Source organism: Megalops cyprinoides, chromosome 14, assembly GCF_013368585.1.
Source record: "Megalops cyprinoides isolate fMegCyp1 chromosome 14, fMegCyp1.pri, whole genome shotgun sequence".
Taxonomy (NCBI): domain Eukaryota; kingdom Metazoa; phylum Chordata; class Actinopteri; order Elopiformes; family Megalopidae; genus Megalops; species Megalops cyprinoides.
In genome coordinates this window covers 13,718,319-13,737,921 of record NC_050596.1, presented here as the reverse complement: position 1 = coordinate 13,737,921, position 19,603 = coordinate 13,718,319, and the positions used below count along the sequence as shown (strand labels likewise).

General features: G+C 44.0%; 3 protein-coding genes and 1 non-coding gene across 4 annotated transcripts; 1 reads left to right on the top strand and 3 right to left on the bottom strand.

Moving 5' to 3' along the window:
- LOC118788952 (small ubiquitin-related modifier 1) lies at positions 1 to 4,456 on the bottom strand. The gene is made up of 5 exons (XM_036545175.1): positions 4,312 to 4,456; positions 3,138 to 3,212; positions 2,961 to 3,038; positions 2,774 to 2,845; positions 1 to 1,931 (listed from the first exon to the last, which is right to left on the bottom strand). The coding sequence occupies exons 1-5, from the start codon at positions 4,321 to 4,323 to the stop codon at positions 1,863 to 1,865; spliced, it is 306 nt and encodes a 101-aa protein (XP_036401068.1). The 5' UTR covers positions 4,324 to 4,456; the 3' UTR covers positions 1 to 1,862.
- A 68-nt stretch (positions 4,457 to 4,524) lies between these two features.
- setd4 (SET domain containing 4) lies at positions 4,525 to 9,135 on the top strand. The gene is made up of 10 exons (XM_036545822.1): positions 4,525 to 5,129; positions 5,212 to 5,307; positions 5,417 to 5,454; positions 5,553 to 5,641; positions 5,875 to 6,304; positions 6,864 to 7,038; positions 7,355 to 7,436; positions 7,878 to 7,958; positions 8,159 to 8,282; positions 8,645 to 9,135. Exons 1-10 carry the CDS (start codon positions 5,054 to 5,056, stop codon positions 8,771 to 8,773), a joined length of 1,320 nt encoding a protein of 439 aa, XP_036401715.1. The 5' UTR covers positions 4,525 to 5,053; the 3' UTR covers positions 8,774 to 9,135.
- trnak-uuu lies at positions 7,723 to 7,795 on the bottom strand. Its single transcript has one exon. It is a non-coding gene; the product is annotated as a tRNA-Lys (tRNA).
- A 1,971-nt stretch (positions 9,136 to 11,106) lies between the features above and the next one.
- Positions 11,107 to 19,458, bottom strand: cryzl1 (crystallin, zeta (quinone reductase)-like 1). The gene is made up of 13 exons (XM_036545498.1): positions 19,381 to 19,458; positions 18,741 to 18,863; positions 18,477 to 18,554; positions 18,202 to 18,274; positions 17,421 to 17,465; positions 17,161 to 17,229; positions 16,861 to 16,994; positions 15,733 to 15,844; positions 13,238 to 13,336; positions 12,661 to 12,773; positions 12,169 to 12,274; positions 11,769 to 11,814; positions 11,107 to 11,338 (listed from the first exon to the last, which is right to left on the bottom strand). Exons 2-13 carry the CDS (start codon positions 18,804 to 18,806, stop codon positions 11,239 to 11,241), a joined length of 1,041 nt encoding a protein of 346 aa, XP_036401391.1. The 5' UTR covers positions 18,807 to 18,863; positions 19,381 to 19,458; the 3' UTR covers positions 11,107 to 11,238.
- Positions 19,459 to 19,603: the final 145 nt, after the last annotated feature.

The following is a 19,603-nucleotide window of genomic DNA, read 5'->3' as shown; positions in this document are numbered from 1 at the left end:
TGGGGCTCTTGCCAAAATCCTGAAATTCAAAGAACACAGCACTTGCCCATGTTAAGAAGATAGTTATGGCAACACGGATGAGCACGGCCCATATTTTAAAATGCCCAATTGGTGAGTCACTGGCTAACGTGTGTAGACCTGTTCTCTGGCTTCAGGTCTGAGGATCTTCATGAAATATGTATTAAATCACCTTAATATATTGCCACTTAATTTAAACAGTGTTTCCACAGGGCTTTGTTCTTCTGTGAATAAGCCAAATGGCATGTACACCCCATATATGCACTGTTTTATGAATGAATACCACGTTTTGCATGTACGGCAAGATCTAATGAAGCTGGAATAAATGTGAGAGAATTCATCCACGCTTTAGCTTTTGGAAAATTTTATTTAAAAAACCCTCTTCCTATAGCCTAAAACCATCCAGAGCAACGTTTCTCCCTAGGAAGAGAAGTTATGTACAATGACCCCATCAACAAGTGCTGCCACAACCACAACAAAACAATAGGATGTACAAGTTTATGGTGACACAGGGCTTCCAAGGTTCAGCACAGTGGTATGAGGGGCAGTGGCAAACATGCCATTCTGTAATAGTATGAATGACAATTCATTATTGATTTTAGCTTCAAAAAAAGCACAATAATGTGGAATGGTGTGCCAATACAAAAAAAAAAACTGTCTACCCATACATAAAGCCAGACAAAAACTGTTCACAAAACATAATGGGAGGACAATGTTTATGAATGGATTTTCCTTTCAATGGCTGCTTTCTTTCCTAAAATAAATTAGAATGCTGAAAAGAAGTCCCTGTACTCCAGTAATCACACAGAGTGATTTATTTCATGATCCAAATCAGATTTGTGTCAACATGTTCAGAATGTACTGTGTTTTGACCCGATGCACATCAACAAAGGGCTGCTGCAGAATCGGGGCTGACACACAGGTTCTGAAATCACACTGTAAGTCACCGCCTCCAGACTCTGCAACAATCTCAGAGCCCCACGGTACAGCCCACTGAACTGGTGATGAACTAAAGGGTTATAGAGCACGTACTGTGACTGACCAACTGTTTCCAGCAAGCAATTTTTTTTGCACTTTTTTTCACCCAGAATCCTGGCAAACTTCTCACACTTAAAATGGCAATTCAGAGATAAATCCAATCTAAAATGATAACATATGCTCTAGGCTTTACTAAACATTTATAAGTCAGCATGGTATCTTCCACAAAGGACTTTAGCTGATGATGAAAATTTAGCCCAATATACAGTACTTCTACTTTCTATTGTTGGAGACACTTCATACTTTCTCACCTTCAAAGTAGGACATTAAGATCTCATATTCTTGTTTAAAACAACAACAACAAAACCACTCTAGGAAATCAATGTGAAAGAAAAGGATTGCACTGAAATATTACATCTAATCTGCAATGGCTTCTACTCATTGACTTTAGCCAGTGTTTGCATTATTTTGATGCACGTACAGAAACAAACTTAGACAGTGAGTCTTTAAAAGCAGGTGTTGAACGGTGCTTTGATTATGAGAAAGTTCTGGGGTTTATGGTATATCATTGACGTTGCCAAAATACAACAACAGCCTTGAGGAAAAATATCCCATGCTACCATAGCTAGAATCTCCCTGCAGTATACATTTAACCCCTCTCTTCGCATGCTGTCCTGTGTCTTAAAAGGGGGGAGCTGAGCAGTCCACAATTCCTTTCAGACCTCCTCTCTGCCCTTGGCCTACCCAAAGCCCTAGTGGAGCATCAGTTTGACTCAGATGGTTTCAGACACTTCTCTCTAAGAGGAACAAAAAAAGTCATACTTAAAAAATAAAATAAAAAAATAGAGGGAGGAAACATATAAAGTCTAATTGTTCCAAAGTCCGCCGGTCTGTTCCTGATACACTTCGATGACGTCCTCGTCTTCCATTCCCAGCTGAGCGAGAGAGAGAGATAGAGGTAAGGAAAGAGTTTGAGGAAATATGGGCATCTGTACAAATATCACACTCAAATAAGAGCTTAGTAACGCTGACATACACGTAATACATGAAACAGTTACATGCCTAATGGCTCTCCCCCATCAAGCTAGTGGACGGCCATGGCACATCTACTGGGCAGGTCCTACCACTAAGTCCAGGAAAGAAGAACAAACTGAACAATCTAGACAGCTGATCTGAATAGTTTATGGTTGGTTCCTGTCATTTTAGAAAAACAAAAGACGTACTCCCTGGTGGCTCAGTCAGCTAAAACTACTCACTCTGAGCACATACTGAGCCTATGGCCTGGGTTTCGAGCCCAGGCGTGTCATCAATGAATGAGACTCCAGAATGCTAAAACAAACTGGCTTTGTTCTGTTCGGTGTAGGTAGGGGTGGGAATGTTAGCTGCTTCTCCTCATCTCTCCACTGCAGTGCTGACTAACAGATCATGAGGGGCCGACGGAGTCCATTGGTGACATCATTCCACATTCTCCAATGTGGGACTTACAGTGTGAAAAACAGACAATTCCTGAATTTGAGCGTATTGGAGGGTTGCACTTGTCTCCAGTGGATCGGAGGATGGTAGTCGGTTAAAAACGGAAGAAGACACTTATCCAGAGCAGCCTGCATAGGTTACAATCTTTACATGTTATATTTACTTAAGTACCTTGAAAACAGGCACCACAGCTGAGGCCCACCTGGGAATTCAACCAGCAACCTTTAGGTTATGTGTCACACTCTTTACCACTGCACTACACTGCTACCCATTGTTTCCAACCACCCTAAAGAAAACACCACACCTCCTTTGGAGTTTGGTTGTCTGCAATTCTCTGTCCTTCAAAGAGAAACCTTAGAGAATCCATATGAACACCCTGCAAAGAATGCAAGAAAGAATTGCTTAGATAGTGTACTCACTGAAATCAAAAGATTGCTGTTTCATCCATTATTAAATGAGCCATTACGAGGCTGTATTTAGGACAATGTTACCTGTCTTTGACTGTAGCTCTCCTTTAACTTCTTTAGATGTGTCGTCATCTTCACTTTGAAGTGAATTTCACTGTTGTCCTGAGGAAAATTGAGATATTGTTTGCTTTCTGAAATAACTCTCTTAGCAAACACTATAAGAGGTCAATATTGCCTATCCAAATGATACCTTCCTCTTACCTGACCAATAACCTTAAGCTTGATGTACTCTCCATCCTTTTTGTCTCCTCCATCTTGACTTGAGGGCTTTGTCTCCTACAGCAGTTTAAGACAGCAACATTACATTAGACATGGAAGAGGAAAACCTCAAGAGCAGCAAAACTGTCCCCCAGATCACTGCTCTTTGACACATTTATAGTAACCTTTAAATACCACAATCTGCCAACCCCCGTATAACACAGCCAATACTAAAAGTCTTGTGAAAAATGCTGTGGCAGTCTCAGAATGTTTCATTTACAAATACTGACCACAGAAACGAATAGGTAGGTACTGTCTGAGGCATTTAAACATGATTTTCACCAAATGACACAGTCGTTACCATAACTCACGTTACATTGCAGATGACTATTTACTCTTTTCGTTCCATTATAATCTAGTCATCTGATATCGGTACTTACTAGCAGCAGACTGATTGCGAAGATTGCCAAACAGAAACCTTACTTTCGGCAGGGAACTGCTAGGTAGCTAGTTAATGTTTGACAGTTAACGAACAAGCAGCAATAGTCAAGTTCAGAGACAGTTAGCTGGCAGCTTCTGTCCATAAGACAAATTTGCTTCTCTGCATGCTGATTTACAGCGCACACATAACGTCAGCCAGAAATAAGTAGCTAACTACACAGGAAGAGAAGGTAAGTTACAGACGGTGACTCTACTGCAGTAACAAAATAACGTGGTCTATTAAGACCTACAATCAGTTAGCAAAATAACGTTAGCTATAACTAGCGAGGTAAGAAATTTCGGACCATTAGCTGGGTAGACTAGACTAGACAGGCTATCTATGAGAAATGACGTGAGGATGTACAGTTTCTGTTTACATACCATGTCGAGAACAGACCAGCTGTACAAATGACAGGTAGTTAACTAGCTAGCGACTGATGCTAATTCTACGGTTTGTGGTGTGGCTCGTAAGAAATTAATCTTAATATAACGCAAAGTGGCCAAGTTAGCTGTCCAGTACATCATTGGCAATATTATTCCACATGCTCGAGATTTAACCAGTCTGGATCCTGCAAAGTAGACTGGCTAGTCTAGAGGAGGTACTAGCGTTCATTCTATCCGGCCCATTAGCTATCTTAGCCCATTAGCTGCGTCTGTACCCATCTATTTAATCCATTTGCAGATTACACAGACTTACCGTGTCCGACATGCTCCGCTATCTGTGTGACCTGCAAAGTCGTTTGTTCACAATAAATGTGTTAACTTCGTATTCTTTCCGGCTGCTCACTGACCAACGGCCCCCAACAAAAACAGAGCCTGACCTCACAGGAAAGGAGGCGGGATTTCCGCAGGAAAGTGCGTCGAGTTTTACGTAGTTTGCGCTGCACCATTACCTTCGCCAAATGACGTACGGGTGTATGTAGTCATATGCTTATAGTTAAACTGGTTCAGTCATATCGTATCGTGTATCAAAGTATTCAGTTGAAAAGTGAGTTTCAGTAACCTGGTGAATTTGCGAGACAAAATTTGGTAAGGGTTATGGGACGCAGATGTGGGAGAAAATGGCACGTGTGCCATTCAATTGTATTGTGGACTTCGATGTCTTCACGCTTTCCAACACGTAATGCTTCGGTTCTAAAAGCGAAATGATTTTCAGTGGTAACAATAGGAGCTTTCCCCTTTGGTCATTCCATACCATTAAATCATACCATTAAGTACAGCGCTAACTGTCCGGAGATGGGCAATCAGTGGAACCGAATGTGACGCGAACACGCGGGACAGAATTTGCTTGTGTCCCTCTGTCTCCCTCATCCGCTTCCCTGGTAGCGTGTAATTATTAATTACGTCATTAATTACGTATATCATTCGTAAGAGGGATTCCGAAGGACCCTAGAAAGTTTTGTACCGCGTGTATTTTATGGTTACACCAGGACGTCATTATGGGAATCCGAAATGGGAGAAGAGCAAGAAGAAAGCGGAGGAGACGGTACTGCCATCAGAACATCGTTCAAGCTGGTAAAGTGTATTGACAAGTTTTAATAAACAGCCAATAAAGATCGCATTTTATTTTGCCTAAATGTATTCTATACCTCTCCAGTGAGTCTGTGCCATGAATCACAGTATGTGGAACTGAGGAAGTGGCTCAAGGAGGGAGGGTTCAACTCCAAATCGTTGATCCCAGCACTTTTCTCAGGTCTGTATCCATTCTTGGGTTAACCGAGGTTAAAGAATGCACATTTTGAAATTTCTTTTCAGTGCATTTTTCTGCAAATCTGTCTCACACTCCCGTCTGTACCCCTCAGACACTGGGAGAGGACTCATGACCACAAAGTCTATTCAGGTAATTTGTTGTTCGCAAAATGTATGTATTATTTCAGATCACTCTCTGATATGTCTCTCAAAATATTTTTCCATCATATTATCCACTGATTTGTCCAGGCTGGTGATCTACTCATTTCCCTACCTGAGAACTGTCTGTTGACTACTGCAAGTGTCCTCAGTAGCTACATGGGAGAGTATGTCAAGAGGTTAGTTGCATGATAAAGATACTACAGGTATAGTGCCTCTTTGCATTTAAGTAAGTTGCTTTATCATCATCATATTATCTTCAGTAAAGATGTCCAGCTCTGTAAATGAGTGAAACGCACAGTGCAAGCAGCACATGCTCCCCCGGATCAGAGCATCTGATAAAGCAGTTAAAACATTTATTGCATGTGTTATTACAGTTTCTTAGACTATGTGGTCATGTTCCTTCTGACAGATGGAAGCCCTCTGTCTCTCCTCTACTGGCCCTTTGTGCCTTCCTCATCTCTGAGAGGCACTTGGCGATGGGGTCACAGTGGAAGCCCTATGTCGACGTGCTGCCCAAAACCTACACGTGCCCCGTGTACTTCCCTGATGACGTCATCAGCCTCCTGCCCAGAGGTCTCAGGAGGAAGGCCCTGGATCAGAGAGATGAGGTCGCAAAGCTGCACTCGTCGTCTTTGGGCTTTTTCAGATCTCTCCAGCCCCTCTTCAGACAGCCTGTGGAGAGCATTTTCACCCATGATGCTTTGCGCTGGGCGTGGTGCAGTGTCAACACTCGGACCGTGTACATGGAGCACCCGCAGAGCCCCCACCTCTCCAGGGAGCGGGACGTATATGCACTGGCACCTTACCTTGACCTCCTCAACCACTGTCCTGAAGTGCAGGTGAGGGCAGTCATGATCACACATCTGAGATTACGACCAGTGCTACTTTAGTGCCACATGGACCATGTAGGGACAGTCTCAGACTCAGTCCTTGTTCAGGATTACTAGATGTAAGGATGACGGGTCTCAGACACTGTTCTGGGGAGTGTGAGCCCTTGATGTGAATGAGCCTCAAAAGAATTTCTAAAACATTATTTGCAATAGTTACAGACAATTGTTGCAATGGTGGCAGTGTAGCATAGTGGTAAGGAGCAGGACTCATAACCGAAAGGTTGCTGGTTGGATTCCCTGCTGGGGCACTGTTGTTGTACCCTTGGGCAAAGTACTTAACCCAGAATTATCTCAGTAAATCCAGCTGTATAAATGGGTAACTTGTAAAAAATTGTAACCTATGTAAGTCTCTCTAGATAAGAGCGTCTGTTAAACGCCAATAATGTAAGCCGTTGTGGTTACATTGTAAATTAAGCATAATTCAGTCCTTGCAATCCAGCCTTATTGGATCTCCAGCAAAGCGTGTGTTGAGAATGTGCCCAGTTCATTCCTTGCCCTGTTTGCCCAGGTGGAGGCAGGTTTCAGCCAGGTGACCAGGTGCTATGAGATTCGGAGTGTGCAAGGCTGCAAGAAGTACCAGCAGGCCTTTATCTGCTACGGTCCCCACGACAACCAGCGGCTCCTCCTGGAGTACGGCTTTGTCGCCCCCGACAACCCCCACAGCGTCGTCTATGTGGATCCAGGTAGTGTTTAATCCCAGACTGGGGGGTGGGGGAGGGGTTGCGGCTATGGACACTGATGTGCTTAAATGAGTGAGTGAATATCAATACTTACGTGTAATTGCTAAATTCCAGGCTGTTTTTTTAATCAAGGGTCAGCCAGGTTTAATTATAGTCCAACAGGATTATATTGAACTTTTAAAACAATTATTAAAGGAAAGCCACTAATGATAATGTCACTGCCAAGTGTTGCTGTTCTAATGCTGTTGAATGACTAAATCACTAACAATGAGTAGACTGTATCGAGCCTCGTAAGTTCACATGAACTCTTGCTGTATAGGTGACCTGCAGGTGTGCCTCTCTGGAGCAGACAAGCAGTTTGCACAGAAACTGCTTTTCCTGAAGCAGCATGACTTTCTAGTGTAAGTGATTTATATTTTGATACCTGTTTCAGATGGTTTCAGACCCAATCTACATTACATTTACATTATGTCATTTAGCAGACATTACATTACGTCATTTAGCAGACACTGAGAGGGAGCGAAAATGAGGCAGATGGAGAACATACAATTTGCTCTTGATAGTAATGACTTTAGTTTGACCACAGCTGCACACAATTATTACTTTTCGTTATGTATGATTTGTACGTTGTTATTAGCATGATTCTCTTCTCCAAGGTTTAATTATTTGCCTGTGAACAAAACGAACCGCCCGAACAGGGACTTGAACCCTGGACCCTCAGATTAAAAGTCTGATGCTCTACCGACTGAGCTATCCGGGCTCTTCTCTACACATTATGGCGCTTAACCATGTCTCTCTTATTCTGTGTCCCTGATTCTCTTGTTGTGTCTCCTGTGTGACAGAAACTTGACCTTTGGGCCAGAAGGGCCTTCCTGGAGGTTGATGACCGTACTCAGACTATTGTCCCTTCAGCCAGACCAGTAGTAAGACCAATATTTCACAGAATAATGCCCACAATGCAAAGACAAACTGATTAAAAGTAATACCTATCTTCAAAAAATTGCACTTGTGGAATCGTGTTCATTCTATAAGACAGGATCACCTTTCTTCATGGGTGTAGTCTTTGATGTATAATTAATCAATGGTTGCTCATGGATAGTCTGTGTTTTTGTCCTCCCTACAGTTCGTGCTGGAAGAGTGTCCTCTTGGGGGCAGCAGTGAGTCAGGACAAGGAGGAGAGGAGCCTTCACTTGGCCCAGACGTTGTGTCAGTACCTCTGGGATGAGAACGCTACAGCTCTGCAGAGTGTGAGTGCAATTCATATCCATGCAACATTGATGAGACCTGCCCCAATGAATATTGTAGAAAGAAAGATGTAAGTCTGTAGAGGTAAATAGAAATTGACAGAACACTTCTGGTGTACCTTTAAGGAAAGAATTTAACCTGTATTATGATAAAAAATCCAAATCTCTGGACCATGAAAAGTGTTATATGTAAACATTTTAAATTGAGTATATCTCAACTGAACAAATAGATACTGGTCATGTAATGTTTTCCAGTATGTGTTCTCAAATAGAACAGGCTGTCATTTAAAATGTCAGAGATCAATAGGCAATGGCTAGGAAAGGTGCAGCATTAGAATGCGAGTGTGTGTTTTTGTATGTTACAGGTATCTCTCTTGAAGGAGGGTGCAGGGGCATCTACCAGGGAACAGCTTGCTGTGGTAGAATGCCTCAGACTCGAAGCACAGGGCATTCTGGGACATTCACAGGAATTGCTGAGGAATCCTCAGAGGTGACCAATCTGGGTAAAAGATGCTGCCCTGCCAGTGCAGGAATATAAGGAATGAGGCTGGTTTTAAGCTGACTCGAGACCCAGAAATCAGGGTTGGATCCAACCCTGTATCAAAAAGTATAGCAGTCCACTGTGGGGTCAGTAGCTTAGTCCACCTGGGTTATGTGCCAAGCGGAGTCAGTGGGATGCTTTGTAGTGTCCAATGCAAAGTTGACACTGTCATCTGGTCCAGCTGTCAAATACTGTTATCCCTGGAATTGAGACGGGCCATTTTCTTAGAGAGGTTGCTGGATGCTTCTCGTTTAACATCAGCCATTAACCAGGATCATTGTGGCACTTCTGTGCTGATCCCTCTGTTAGCAGACATATACTTTCCTTTACACAGGTGCTGCTGTCAGATCATTGGTCAGAATAAAATAAAACATTTTTACATGATCTGTGTTGTACAACTTTCGGTTTCAGCTTATGTCCTGAAGGTGGCGCTCTATGGCAGCATAAAAAAGCAGCCATCTGGGGAAAATGTTACTTTAACTGTTCTCTGTTCAGGCAGCAGGGGGAAACATTTAAACAGGGAAACCTAGGTTAATGTCTACAAGTCTGAAACTGACCTTTGACCCTTGACCTTGTCGATCTCCAACCCTTGAGTCAGATGTGGGTCATGAGCTGCTGACCAATCAGCTCATGAGGCTTAAGTCAGCAGGAAGGGGGGGGCAGACCCTTCCTGTGGGGGCAGAGATGGAGATGGGAGTGAGAAGACAGGACAGACCAGAGGGAAACAGCTGTGGTCCACTCCATGTCCCATAACAATGCAATAGACATAAGGACAGTCCTCAGAAGGACTACAGTCTGCACTGCTCCATGCAGATCCCCGCCATCTGCATTAATAAACAGCGCTGGAGAAGATAAGATGGACAGCGTCTGACCTAACGGACAGAGCGACAGGGTATCTCTCCTCGTCATCACCAGCGCAGGCTGCCTGTTGACATTCCTTTAATGAGAAGCGTGCTTGCTGATGGAATCCTGTACTTTCCCCCGTGCTTGGCAGGCTCTTTCCCTCAGGGGGTGACTTGCGGAGCAGTGTTACATCAGGTCAGCTGCCAGACAGACAGCAGCACGCTAGAATGAAACGCCACTGACAGGATCCTCTTGTGAGGTTTCGCTGACTGAAGGGTTTTGTTGAAAGCATGACGGTAGTGTGCACATACAAGCAATTAAGACCTACTGCTGTTATGTGTCATGGTTTGGCACTATGTCTATGTGGTTACTTTACAATCATCTTTTTGTACAGTACCAGTCAAAAGTTTGGACACACCTGTTTAAGATAATGGGAAACATGCATTCAAAGACATTTTGATTTAAAAACCTATGCTTAAATGCTGAATTTAAACATAAATCTTTAGATCTATGCTATGAATTTCTTTCCAAAAAATTATTTAAATTTTTTTTTTGGCTACTTTGAAGAATATAAAATATAAGTATGTTTAATTTGTTTTTGGTCACTGCATAATTCCATTTGTATTATTTCATAATTTTTATGTTTTTACTATCATTCTGAAATGTGGAAAATAGTAAAATAAAGGTCTGTGCAATCATTTGACTGGTACTGTATCTGTGTATGCTAAAAACTGGACTTCTCTAGGATTCTCTGGACCACCTTTTGCTGCCGTCATGGTCTATAAAGTGTTTTGTAACAAACCATATGTGTGCATATGAGATTGTAGAGGCTGTCTTCCTGTGATTTTTCTGACACGTATCGTAAGAGAGAGACTGCTCAGGCGTCACTCAGCACACTGACCCTGGATCAGTGTGAGGCGATGACAGAGGACCAGGCCCAGGGGCTCCAGCTCAGGAAACAGAAACGCACAGCTTTGCACTTCACCGTTTCACACTCATGCAACCAGAACACACAGTACATCCCAACTTCTCCTTTTGCTGTCAATGGGGTTGTGATGCTTAGTTTTATGTTTAGTGTGGTCTCTTTTTCATCAGATTATGCAGTATGTCAACCTCAAAGCGTAGAGGAAAAGCTTCTCCCCAGGAGTAATTTTAAGAGGTATTATAAAATGAGGCACATTTTCTTTGAATGTTGAATTAACAGCAGTTTCATAAATTAAAGCTGATATGGGAATCTTTCTGTGGCGCACACTGATAGAAACATGCTCACACCCAAAATTAAGAATATTGAATATTTATGTGCAGCAAGTGCATTGAGAACACTTTTATTCCATGTGTTTCTTAAAACATTGTTTCTTAAAAGAGAAACAAACAGTACAAAAATCCATAGATGAATAAAACCTAAAACACGTTTTTACACAATATAAAAACAAAATGCAGCCTTTTGCAGTTACACAGACAATTAATTTCAAGAGGACAGTCGGTAGTGAAGCACAACACAGCTTCTGTCTCTATGGTGCAGTGATTCCATAAACCTGCTGACTCACTGCGGAATGTTGGGACAGTCAGTCCTCCTCAGAGCTGAATCACCACCTTCTTTCTGACTCGCTTCTGCTGCACCATCTCCATGGAAACAGTCGCCTCATACAAAGGCACAGGGTCCTCCAACTGTGGCCTGCGCAGACAGAAAACATCAGCTCTGTCCACCACACACACACACACACACACACACACACACACACACACACACACACACAGTGCCTTGTCCCCATTCAGCACATCAATCATCCTGCTCTTTTTTACTCTGTTCTTCAATTTCAGAGAAACAGGTTGCGTAACAGTGGCTTCTTTCCATGAAATGAAATCCAGTACCTTGTAAATTGTGAAATTCACAAATAAGGGATTTGTTACCATAGCTCTTCCAATGTAAGATACAGTTTTTTCCTTTGAGGGTGGGAAAAGTCAGAGCAAACACTGCCAAGAGTAAATGTCACCGCTTTGATCAATCATTCAGGAATAAATGGCAAATGGAGCACTTGCATTCACAATCATTGCTATGGGCAACCCCCTTACACACACATACACAGGATGGAAGTGTGCAGTACCTCAGAGTTCCACTGGTGAGCTTCTCAACAACATCTTTCATGATATCTGGGGGACAATGTTAAGTTCAAGCCACTCATTTATATGAATGATTTTTAAAATACAGAAGTCATTTCAATTGACATTACCTTCAGGAATAACAGCAGATCCAAATGTGTCTATGCTGCTGTCTAAATAACCCCTGTGTTACGTTTCGAGAAGATGGTACCAACTGATGTAGAGGTACCAAGAGCTGAGCACCTCAAAGAAGGACATTTTCCAGCTGTGTGAGCTGGCCTCCAGGCAACACTGCTTGAGGCCTTGCCCACGAGAGAGAGCGCCCCTCTGGGACAGCGGCCAGAGGAGGGAGAGCCCTGCTGGGGGTGTCGCTGAGGGAGAGGGTTCATCCCAAGTGAAGGATACGAAGATACCTCCCCTGGCAGGCGCTGGACGCCCCCCACACTTCTTCATTCAGGAAGGAGAGAGAGGCACCCTTCAGGAAGAGACTGCGGCTATCTGGGGGGTCCAGCTGTGAGGGAGAATGTCCATTGTGTTTTGACAGGAAGAAGTCCCACGATGACACCATGCACACGCACAAACGGACAAAATGCTGAGTAGGCTACGCATGTAGGCAACAACATACAAAGCCATGCATACTAATGAAACAATATCCACCTATATACATAAGCCAACCATCACGAATATACCAATACATACAGAGACACTGTTTGTAAGTGGTAAGACTGCAAGGCTTAGTAGCAGAATTAGCATACAGTAAAAATCATACTGTATACTGTAAAGTAAAACAAGAACCTTACAAGAAACCATTCACCATTAGTCCCTGTTCCAGCATCCATTACAACACCGATACCAAGTTAACCCTGACTATTCACACATCTCCCGACTCCGCCCTACCTGCAGGTTGTCCTCTGCAGTGATCCAGTGACCTCCGACCCCAAGAAGAGTGATAATGTCATGCTTGTGTGGGAGCAGGCGCCGGGCCACCGGCTCCTCCTCATATAATCTCACTGACAGACCAGGAAGAGAGAACACAAGAACACATGGTCAGCACTTTGGGCTGGATATGACTTCCAATGAAAGGAAAACTCAAAATTAGCGGTAGAGCTTTTTCCCCATAGAGCCCTGCACTTTGGAACAACCTGCCAGACTTTGTCCGTGAATCACACTTCCCATCATTCTGTATAGACTAAAAATCCGTTTATTAAGTGAATTTTACAGCCAAAAAGTACAGAGTATTTCCTCTTCTTACATACTTGTTTGCGTATTTTAGTTTTCCATTTTAGTCAGTTTCCTTTGCAAGTTACCTCATAATTTTTAGTTTCGTTTTGTATTTACTACATGGTCTGTGATATTGTATTTTATTGGTTTTTACCAAATAATCTGGCAGGCTAGTTTCCAATATATGCTCCCTCTAACACAGAATGTAGAGCCAGCTTTCCATTTTCCCAATGCAACAGAGGTGCACTCTCACCTCCAGCATCAACGACAATGTCCACGCCCATCCCTCCAGTCTCCTCCAGGCAGGACTCCACCAGGTCCACCTTCCCCTCCCACGTGTTGATCACCCGGGCTGGGGGAGAAGGAACGGGACGCCCCATTACTGACATCGCCAATTCTCATTCACTCTCCGGTGTCACTACTCCGAGTCAATACCCCTCATTAACTCTTGTCTGCTCTGCAAAAGGATAACTCTTCAACAAAACCTGGAACAAGACTCAAGAGATTCTGAAAACTGTAGTACTGTTCTGAGACTGTACATGGCGTGTACATGAGATGGTCACAGGCACACCCTGCAGCACGGCAGAGAGATCTTTCTTGGTTCTTCTTAACAGGTTACAAGGTTTCAGTTTTCAAGTGTTCGTACGACAAAGCGCACCTCTTGAGGTAACACTTACAGTGAAAGCTGAGGGATTGATCACTGTTGGCTTAGGTAACCAAAGACAGCCAACACTGTGCTTCTCAAATGTCACCTCGCATTGCACTGGGTGTACGCTACGACTGTGTATCACAGAACGGAATGGTGGTTTCTCATACCAGACAAAAATGACTGCATCAGTTTTGGATTGAGAAAAATACACTGCAGGCTCTTGGTGCAAATACACCTGTTCATACCTGTGCATGCGTCACACACCAAACCTTGTCACATATACACAAATCTCACATTTGCAAGAACAGCTACAGAAATCGTTTATTCAGTTGACAGGTGCTGTTACGCAGGCTGACACAGATTATATTACTTCACATAATCTACATATCAACTGAAGCAATTGAGCTGAAATTACTCAAGGGTTCGGTGCTCCAACTGGGAATCAAACCTGCAACCTGCCGGTTGCAAGCTATGTTCCCTCTCCTTTACACCGTAGTGTCCTCCAATGTATAGCGTTGCTCTTGTTAGCGCAGGAGTGAAAACACATGATCTGACAATCGCCCTGCAAGTATTTAAGCCACCATTGTTTAATCAGCTCCCTAAATGAGCAGGAGTTAACAGCAATAAGGGTGATGCTGATCAGTCCACCCTGAGCTAACGAAAGGCTTTTCTCTTCTGACAGTCACTCTGATCTGACAGGAGAGAAAGTGTAACTGAGCCAATCAATGAGACTGAGCTCCCGATGGGGCCGCTGGTGTAACTGTGGCTGGCTCTGAGCCTTGTTAATTAAGCAGACAACAGCTTCCTGCAGTGCAGGGAGTGTGTAGACACAGAAGCCGTGCTGAGACACGACCAGGCCGAGCACTTCGCACTGTCTATACACTGCCTTCCCAGCCTCGGAGTGGATAAACACTTTTGTTTCCTTCTTAGGAACGCTGTTCGCAAGCATTTGCAATTACACTCTAAAATGTACAGGGCACTCGACATTCTGCTGAGCGTACGAGAAACTGATTCCTGGTAGAGAGACAAAGTAGTTGTTCTTGTTCTGTGTTCCCTAAACAGGGTTCGAATACATTACTGGCACTGTACATTGCTATTAACTTTGTCTGATGAATTAAACTTTATGAGAAGTTTCTTTTCTGTTTGCTGTCATGTTAACCAGTCAGTTAAAAAGTGGGACAGCACAATTCCAACATTGGGATGTTTGTCCTTTTATTTCCCTTCTGTTCTATAGGAATTTCAGAATGTCCTCAGTTCCACAGGGCTCATCAGGCTGAAGGACTCTCCGCAACAGGAAATCCCTCTCCGACATACACACACCGGCAGAAATGCAATCGCAGAGCCAGCAGGAAGTCACACATCGGCTTTCGCAATGTTAACGCGTGGCAGTTAGCCTAAGGCTCCGGAGAAACAGATATTGTATCCGCAGCGCAAGTATGCAGAGCCCGGCGGGTGTCGCGCCACATGCGGTAGGAGGCTCAGACTTACCCACGAGTGACTCCTGGACGCCTTTGGCGTGCGCCAGAGTGGCAGAGACAGAGTGGAAAGAGCAGTCAGTGAGCAGAACAGAGTAAAGACAGACGGCACACTAATCCCTCAGTGCCTGCTGTCAATCACTCTCACAATTACAGGACCATTGCGTATGCTGTTAACCACACTCCTAAATACATAAAACTTAAAAAAAAATACTAGGAGGGGCAGGGCTGCATGGCACGTGAATGACTGGGGTTCTAGAGGGCGGAGTTATGAAGTACATTTACGGGGTGTGGGGCACATAGCAAAACTGTTTATTTTTGCTTTGTTTTGATAGCAAGAATTCAGTGTAGAACATTGGACATGAATGACAAACTAATACTCACACATACCAAACTGTTATAATGAAACTGATACTAGAAGAGTGGGGCAAATAGTGTAGATTAAACAGTTGAACTGTAATGTCAGGGGCCTGAAAGCTCATTCTGAGGTATGCAGAAAGATGTAAAGGTAGAAAAAATGACACAACTACTTGCCACCATCCCTTAGCACCGTTCCACCGCAGCCTCACCCCAGGTCCTCCTAAATACCAAAGCACCCAACCCCCCAGGTCTTTTTGCTCTTACCAACACTAGGCCGGAGCTGCTCCAGGAACAGCTGGTCCTCAGGGGACAGCGCTGAGGCCAACACCTTCACCCCATGGTAGTGTGCCAGCTGGATGGCCAGCACTCCGAATGGCTGGGCCGCACACGAGGCACACACACACACACACACACACACACACACACACACACACACACACACACAAACAAACAAACAAACAAACAGACGTGGACAGAGGGGATAGGACACAATTATGTTTGCCCGTTAGCTATAGCAGTCTATTGAAGCCTAGGTATAAATACGTTTGCTGCATTAAATGGCCCAAAACTAAGAGTGAAGTGGTGTTCTTTTCACATCTTCCCTGATGGACAGAAAGTATCTCCTTAAAGCTAATCCAATAATACAGTCTGAGACAAGTGTGCCATTCAAAGCAGCGTAGTCCAAATGTCAAGCATTACACACAATTACTCAAGCAGTATTAAGGAGTGAATGTGACCTTGATGTGAGAACTGATAGGTGTGTGTATTTGTGTGTGTGTAGTCATGCATAGAGTGGTGTATAATTTTCTGTGTGTATGTGTATGTGTATGTGTAATAGACATAGCAGTAACTATGCAGTTGACACCAATACAGGCACAGATGGGGAGAGGATTGGCAGATGACTGGCTGATGACAGCTATCAGAGCCAACCACAGGGCAGCAGGTGACACCATCCTACTGTGGTTTAGAACAGAGGAAGCAGCACCTACATGACTGCTGTGTGTACTCTACCATGCAGCAGGACAGTGGCTTTACAGAAAAGTGTATGCTGAGGTTATTATTATATTTCAAGTTTTGATTTTGTTAACACTTTTTGGTCACTGCATAATGCCATTTGTGTTGTTTCATAGTATTAATGTCTTTACTATTATTCTAAGATGTGGAAAATAGTAAAAATAAAGAAAACCCCTTCTGTGAGTAAGTGTGGCCAAACTTTTGACTGGTACTGTATGTGTGAGACAGCACATGCAGGGCTGTGGGACTGCATTGCTGCTGTGTGTGTGAGCACTCAGAGTGACTATATAAACACAGTGGGTGTGAGGGGAGGGAGTAGACAGGCGGCAGGACAGTAGCTTTAGAGCAGCAGGACAGTGACACCGAGCAGCCTCTTACGCTAGCTCCATCCAGCACCAGCAGGGTGTGTCCGGCGGCCATGTGGGCGAGGGTGTGCAGCGCCGTGTACGCCCGAACCCCGTCCCGTAACGCGCCCGCCGCCTCCACCCAGCTCACCTTCTCCGGCTTCGGCACTGTGGAGCACACAGACGCGCACAAGCAGGCATACGCGCGTACAAACACACACGCACATAAACACACGCAGACACACACACAACCCATTACCTTCACACTTTCAGTAACTTCACAGCACTGTGTATCTGATCAGCCAGCACGTAACGCAACTCGGGGACAACACACCCAGGTGATGCTCGTGGATCAGGACAACGTCACATAGCCCAGACACCTCAGCATCCAGGGGGAGAATTCCTGTCATGAGACGGAGAGCGGAGTCAACAGAGCAGACACGTTCAAGCCATGAGTGCACTGCTTGCTGGGAAGAACCTGCCCCCAAACACTCAAGCTTTCAGTGGGAGATAACAACACAACCCCCTCGCTATCCAAAATGTTGTCCGCACATCAGTGTCGCGACTGACAGTGCTAATTTGACATGCTCTTACCGACAACTTCATCGTCAGGTTGAAAAAAAGTCACCTTGGGCCCAACTGCAAAAGCAAAAAAAAAAAAGATGAAACCAGGAAATGTCAAATAAAAGTCTCAGACATTTACTTTGGATATATTATTAACTGACCTACATTGACATTTGTTGGCTCATTTATGTGTCATGGTTAAAGGTTGCGGAAGCTTGTTATTGTGGTGTTGATTTTACAACTCTGTGGGGCATTAACATTGACAGGAGGCCTTGGCACACAGGACTTTCACCTGATGGCACTGCCCTAAACAACAGACATATAACTCCCCCAGCCAACACAGCTGAAACCTGATACGACCCTCTACACAGCAATCACAACTACACAGCTAAACCTGAAACATCCTTCTACACAGCAATCACAGCTGGCTGTCCACAAAGTACAATGTAACTACTGGGGCCCCTAATGACAAGTACTGTGAACAGCTGCTATAAGCTAGAGACACTGTATTGTACCGGTGTTGCCAGTATTGGTCTTCCACATTTAAACTGCAGCATGCTTTGATCCCCTGAACTGATTGGTCACACCTTATCCTAGGAAAGCACTAAAGCCATAGGGATTGTAATGCATTTGCTTACTAATTCCCTCTAGATAAGAGCATCTGTAAAGTGACCACATATAGGAAATACACATGAACACAGATTGACAAAAACTCTCACAGAGGAGAGAGGATCATGCAAGGCTGCTTAAAACTGAGCAAAACCACACCCCAGACAAAAAGAAGTAACAAAATGTGGTGTCACTGCTTTACCTTGGAGCACGACGCCAGCAATCTCCCTTCCAACTGCCACCAGGTCTCTCTTAACTTGTAAGTCTTCCAGAAGCTGGGGTGGTAAGGGGAAAGTGAGGGTCATCAGAGAGACTTGCTAATCAGTTTAGCTCACTGCTTCACAGACTGTACAGGTACACTGCCAGGCAGTCAACATTCTATTGTGAGTTTAGTGAGTCACTCTTTTTTAATATTATAAAAATTTAATTCATATGGTTTCCATGCACACACACTGACTGTCTTCTAAAATCACTCACCTTTGAGTCTAGTGGGCTAAGGGCACAGGTTTTCACTTGTACTTTGACCTGGTGGCTGCCAAGGGTTGTGGGAATATTCTGTGTGAAAATGAAATGTTTGCCTCTTACCAAGGGGATAGTGGTAAAAAAAAAAAAACATTATTTATGTTCGTTAAGATCAAGAGAACCAACTGGTGATCAGTCCAAATTTGTCTAGACAAAAATTGGCGTACATTACGTAACAAAGGGGGTGGACTGAATTCAATAACCATCTTCAGCACTCACCGTTTCCTGGATGACAAACTTCACATCATCTGGCGTTTCGCTCAGTCTGCAGTATAACCCCTTCATGATGGGGGGTCGCCCAAAGTGCCTTGGTTTTTTTGTTGGGAGGTCAATGAAGTGCGACTGCAAGGCGGAGGGAAGAGGAAAATGCTTCATCTACGAAGGACGCTTGACACAGCCTCGGAAGATTTAAAAAGGAGTGAAGAAGTTCTATATGTAAACTAAACATATCTAACTACTCTGCCCACCTAGTCAACTACCAGCCACTTTTACAGATTTGACCAGGGATTTGCTGATGCTGACCATCGACAATTACTTGCTAGTTTTTGAAGATTTATAGAGGCTACCTATAGCTATCCGACCAGCTGAGTGTATAGAGCTACATAACAAGAAATGCAAAGACGAGCTCATCTTTGTAAACCTTTGTTGTCACAGCTGTCGTTTTACTGTATGGACCATTGTGCAGGGTAACCAGCTAGCTGCTTTTGCAAAGCAACCGTTAGCTTGCTAACGATGGGATGGTCATTGTCAAAAACTGTGCGGCCAGATGAACATAAATTACACAGCATATTTCGAAAAGCTACCCCAGTTCTATAGCACAACGAGGTGTGTCATTGAAACAAATCTGATATAACCCTACCCAAACTGCTGCTAGTCCTGTTGTCAGCCAGCCAGTTAGCCAAGTTTTTCCACAGAATGTTGACAAGACACGTCCCTGGTTTACTGCTACTACCGGGGGCGTCGCCCGACGCGAATCGCATTACTTCATTGGCTGAACTGCGAAAAAGCTCAACCACGAGATTTGCAAGGCGTAACCCAACCCCCCAACAACCGATCCAGGTTCACCTCATCTAACCCTCACT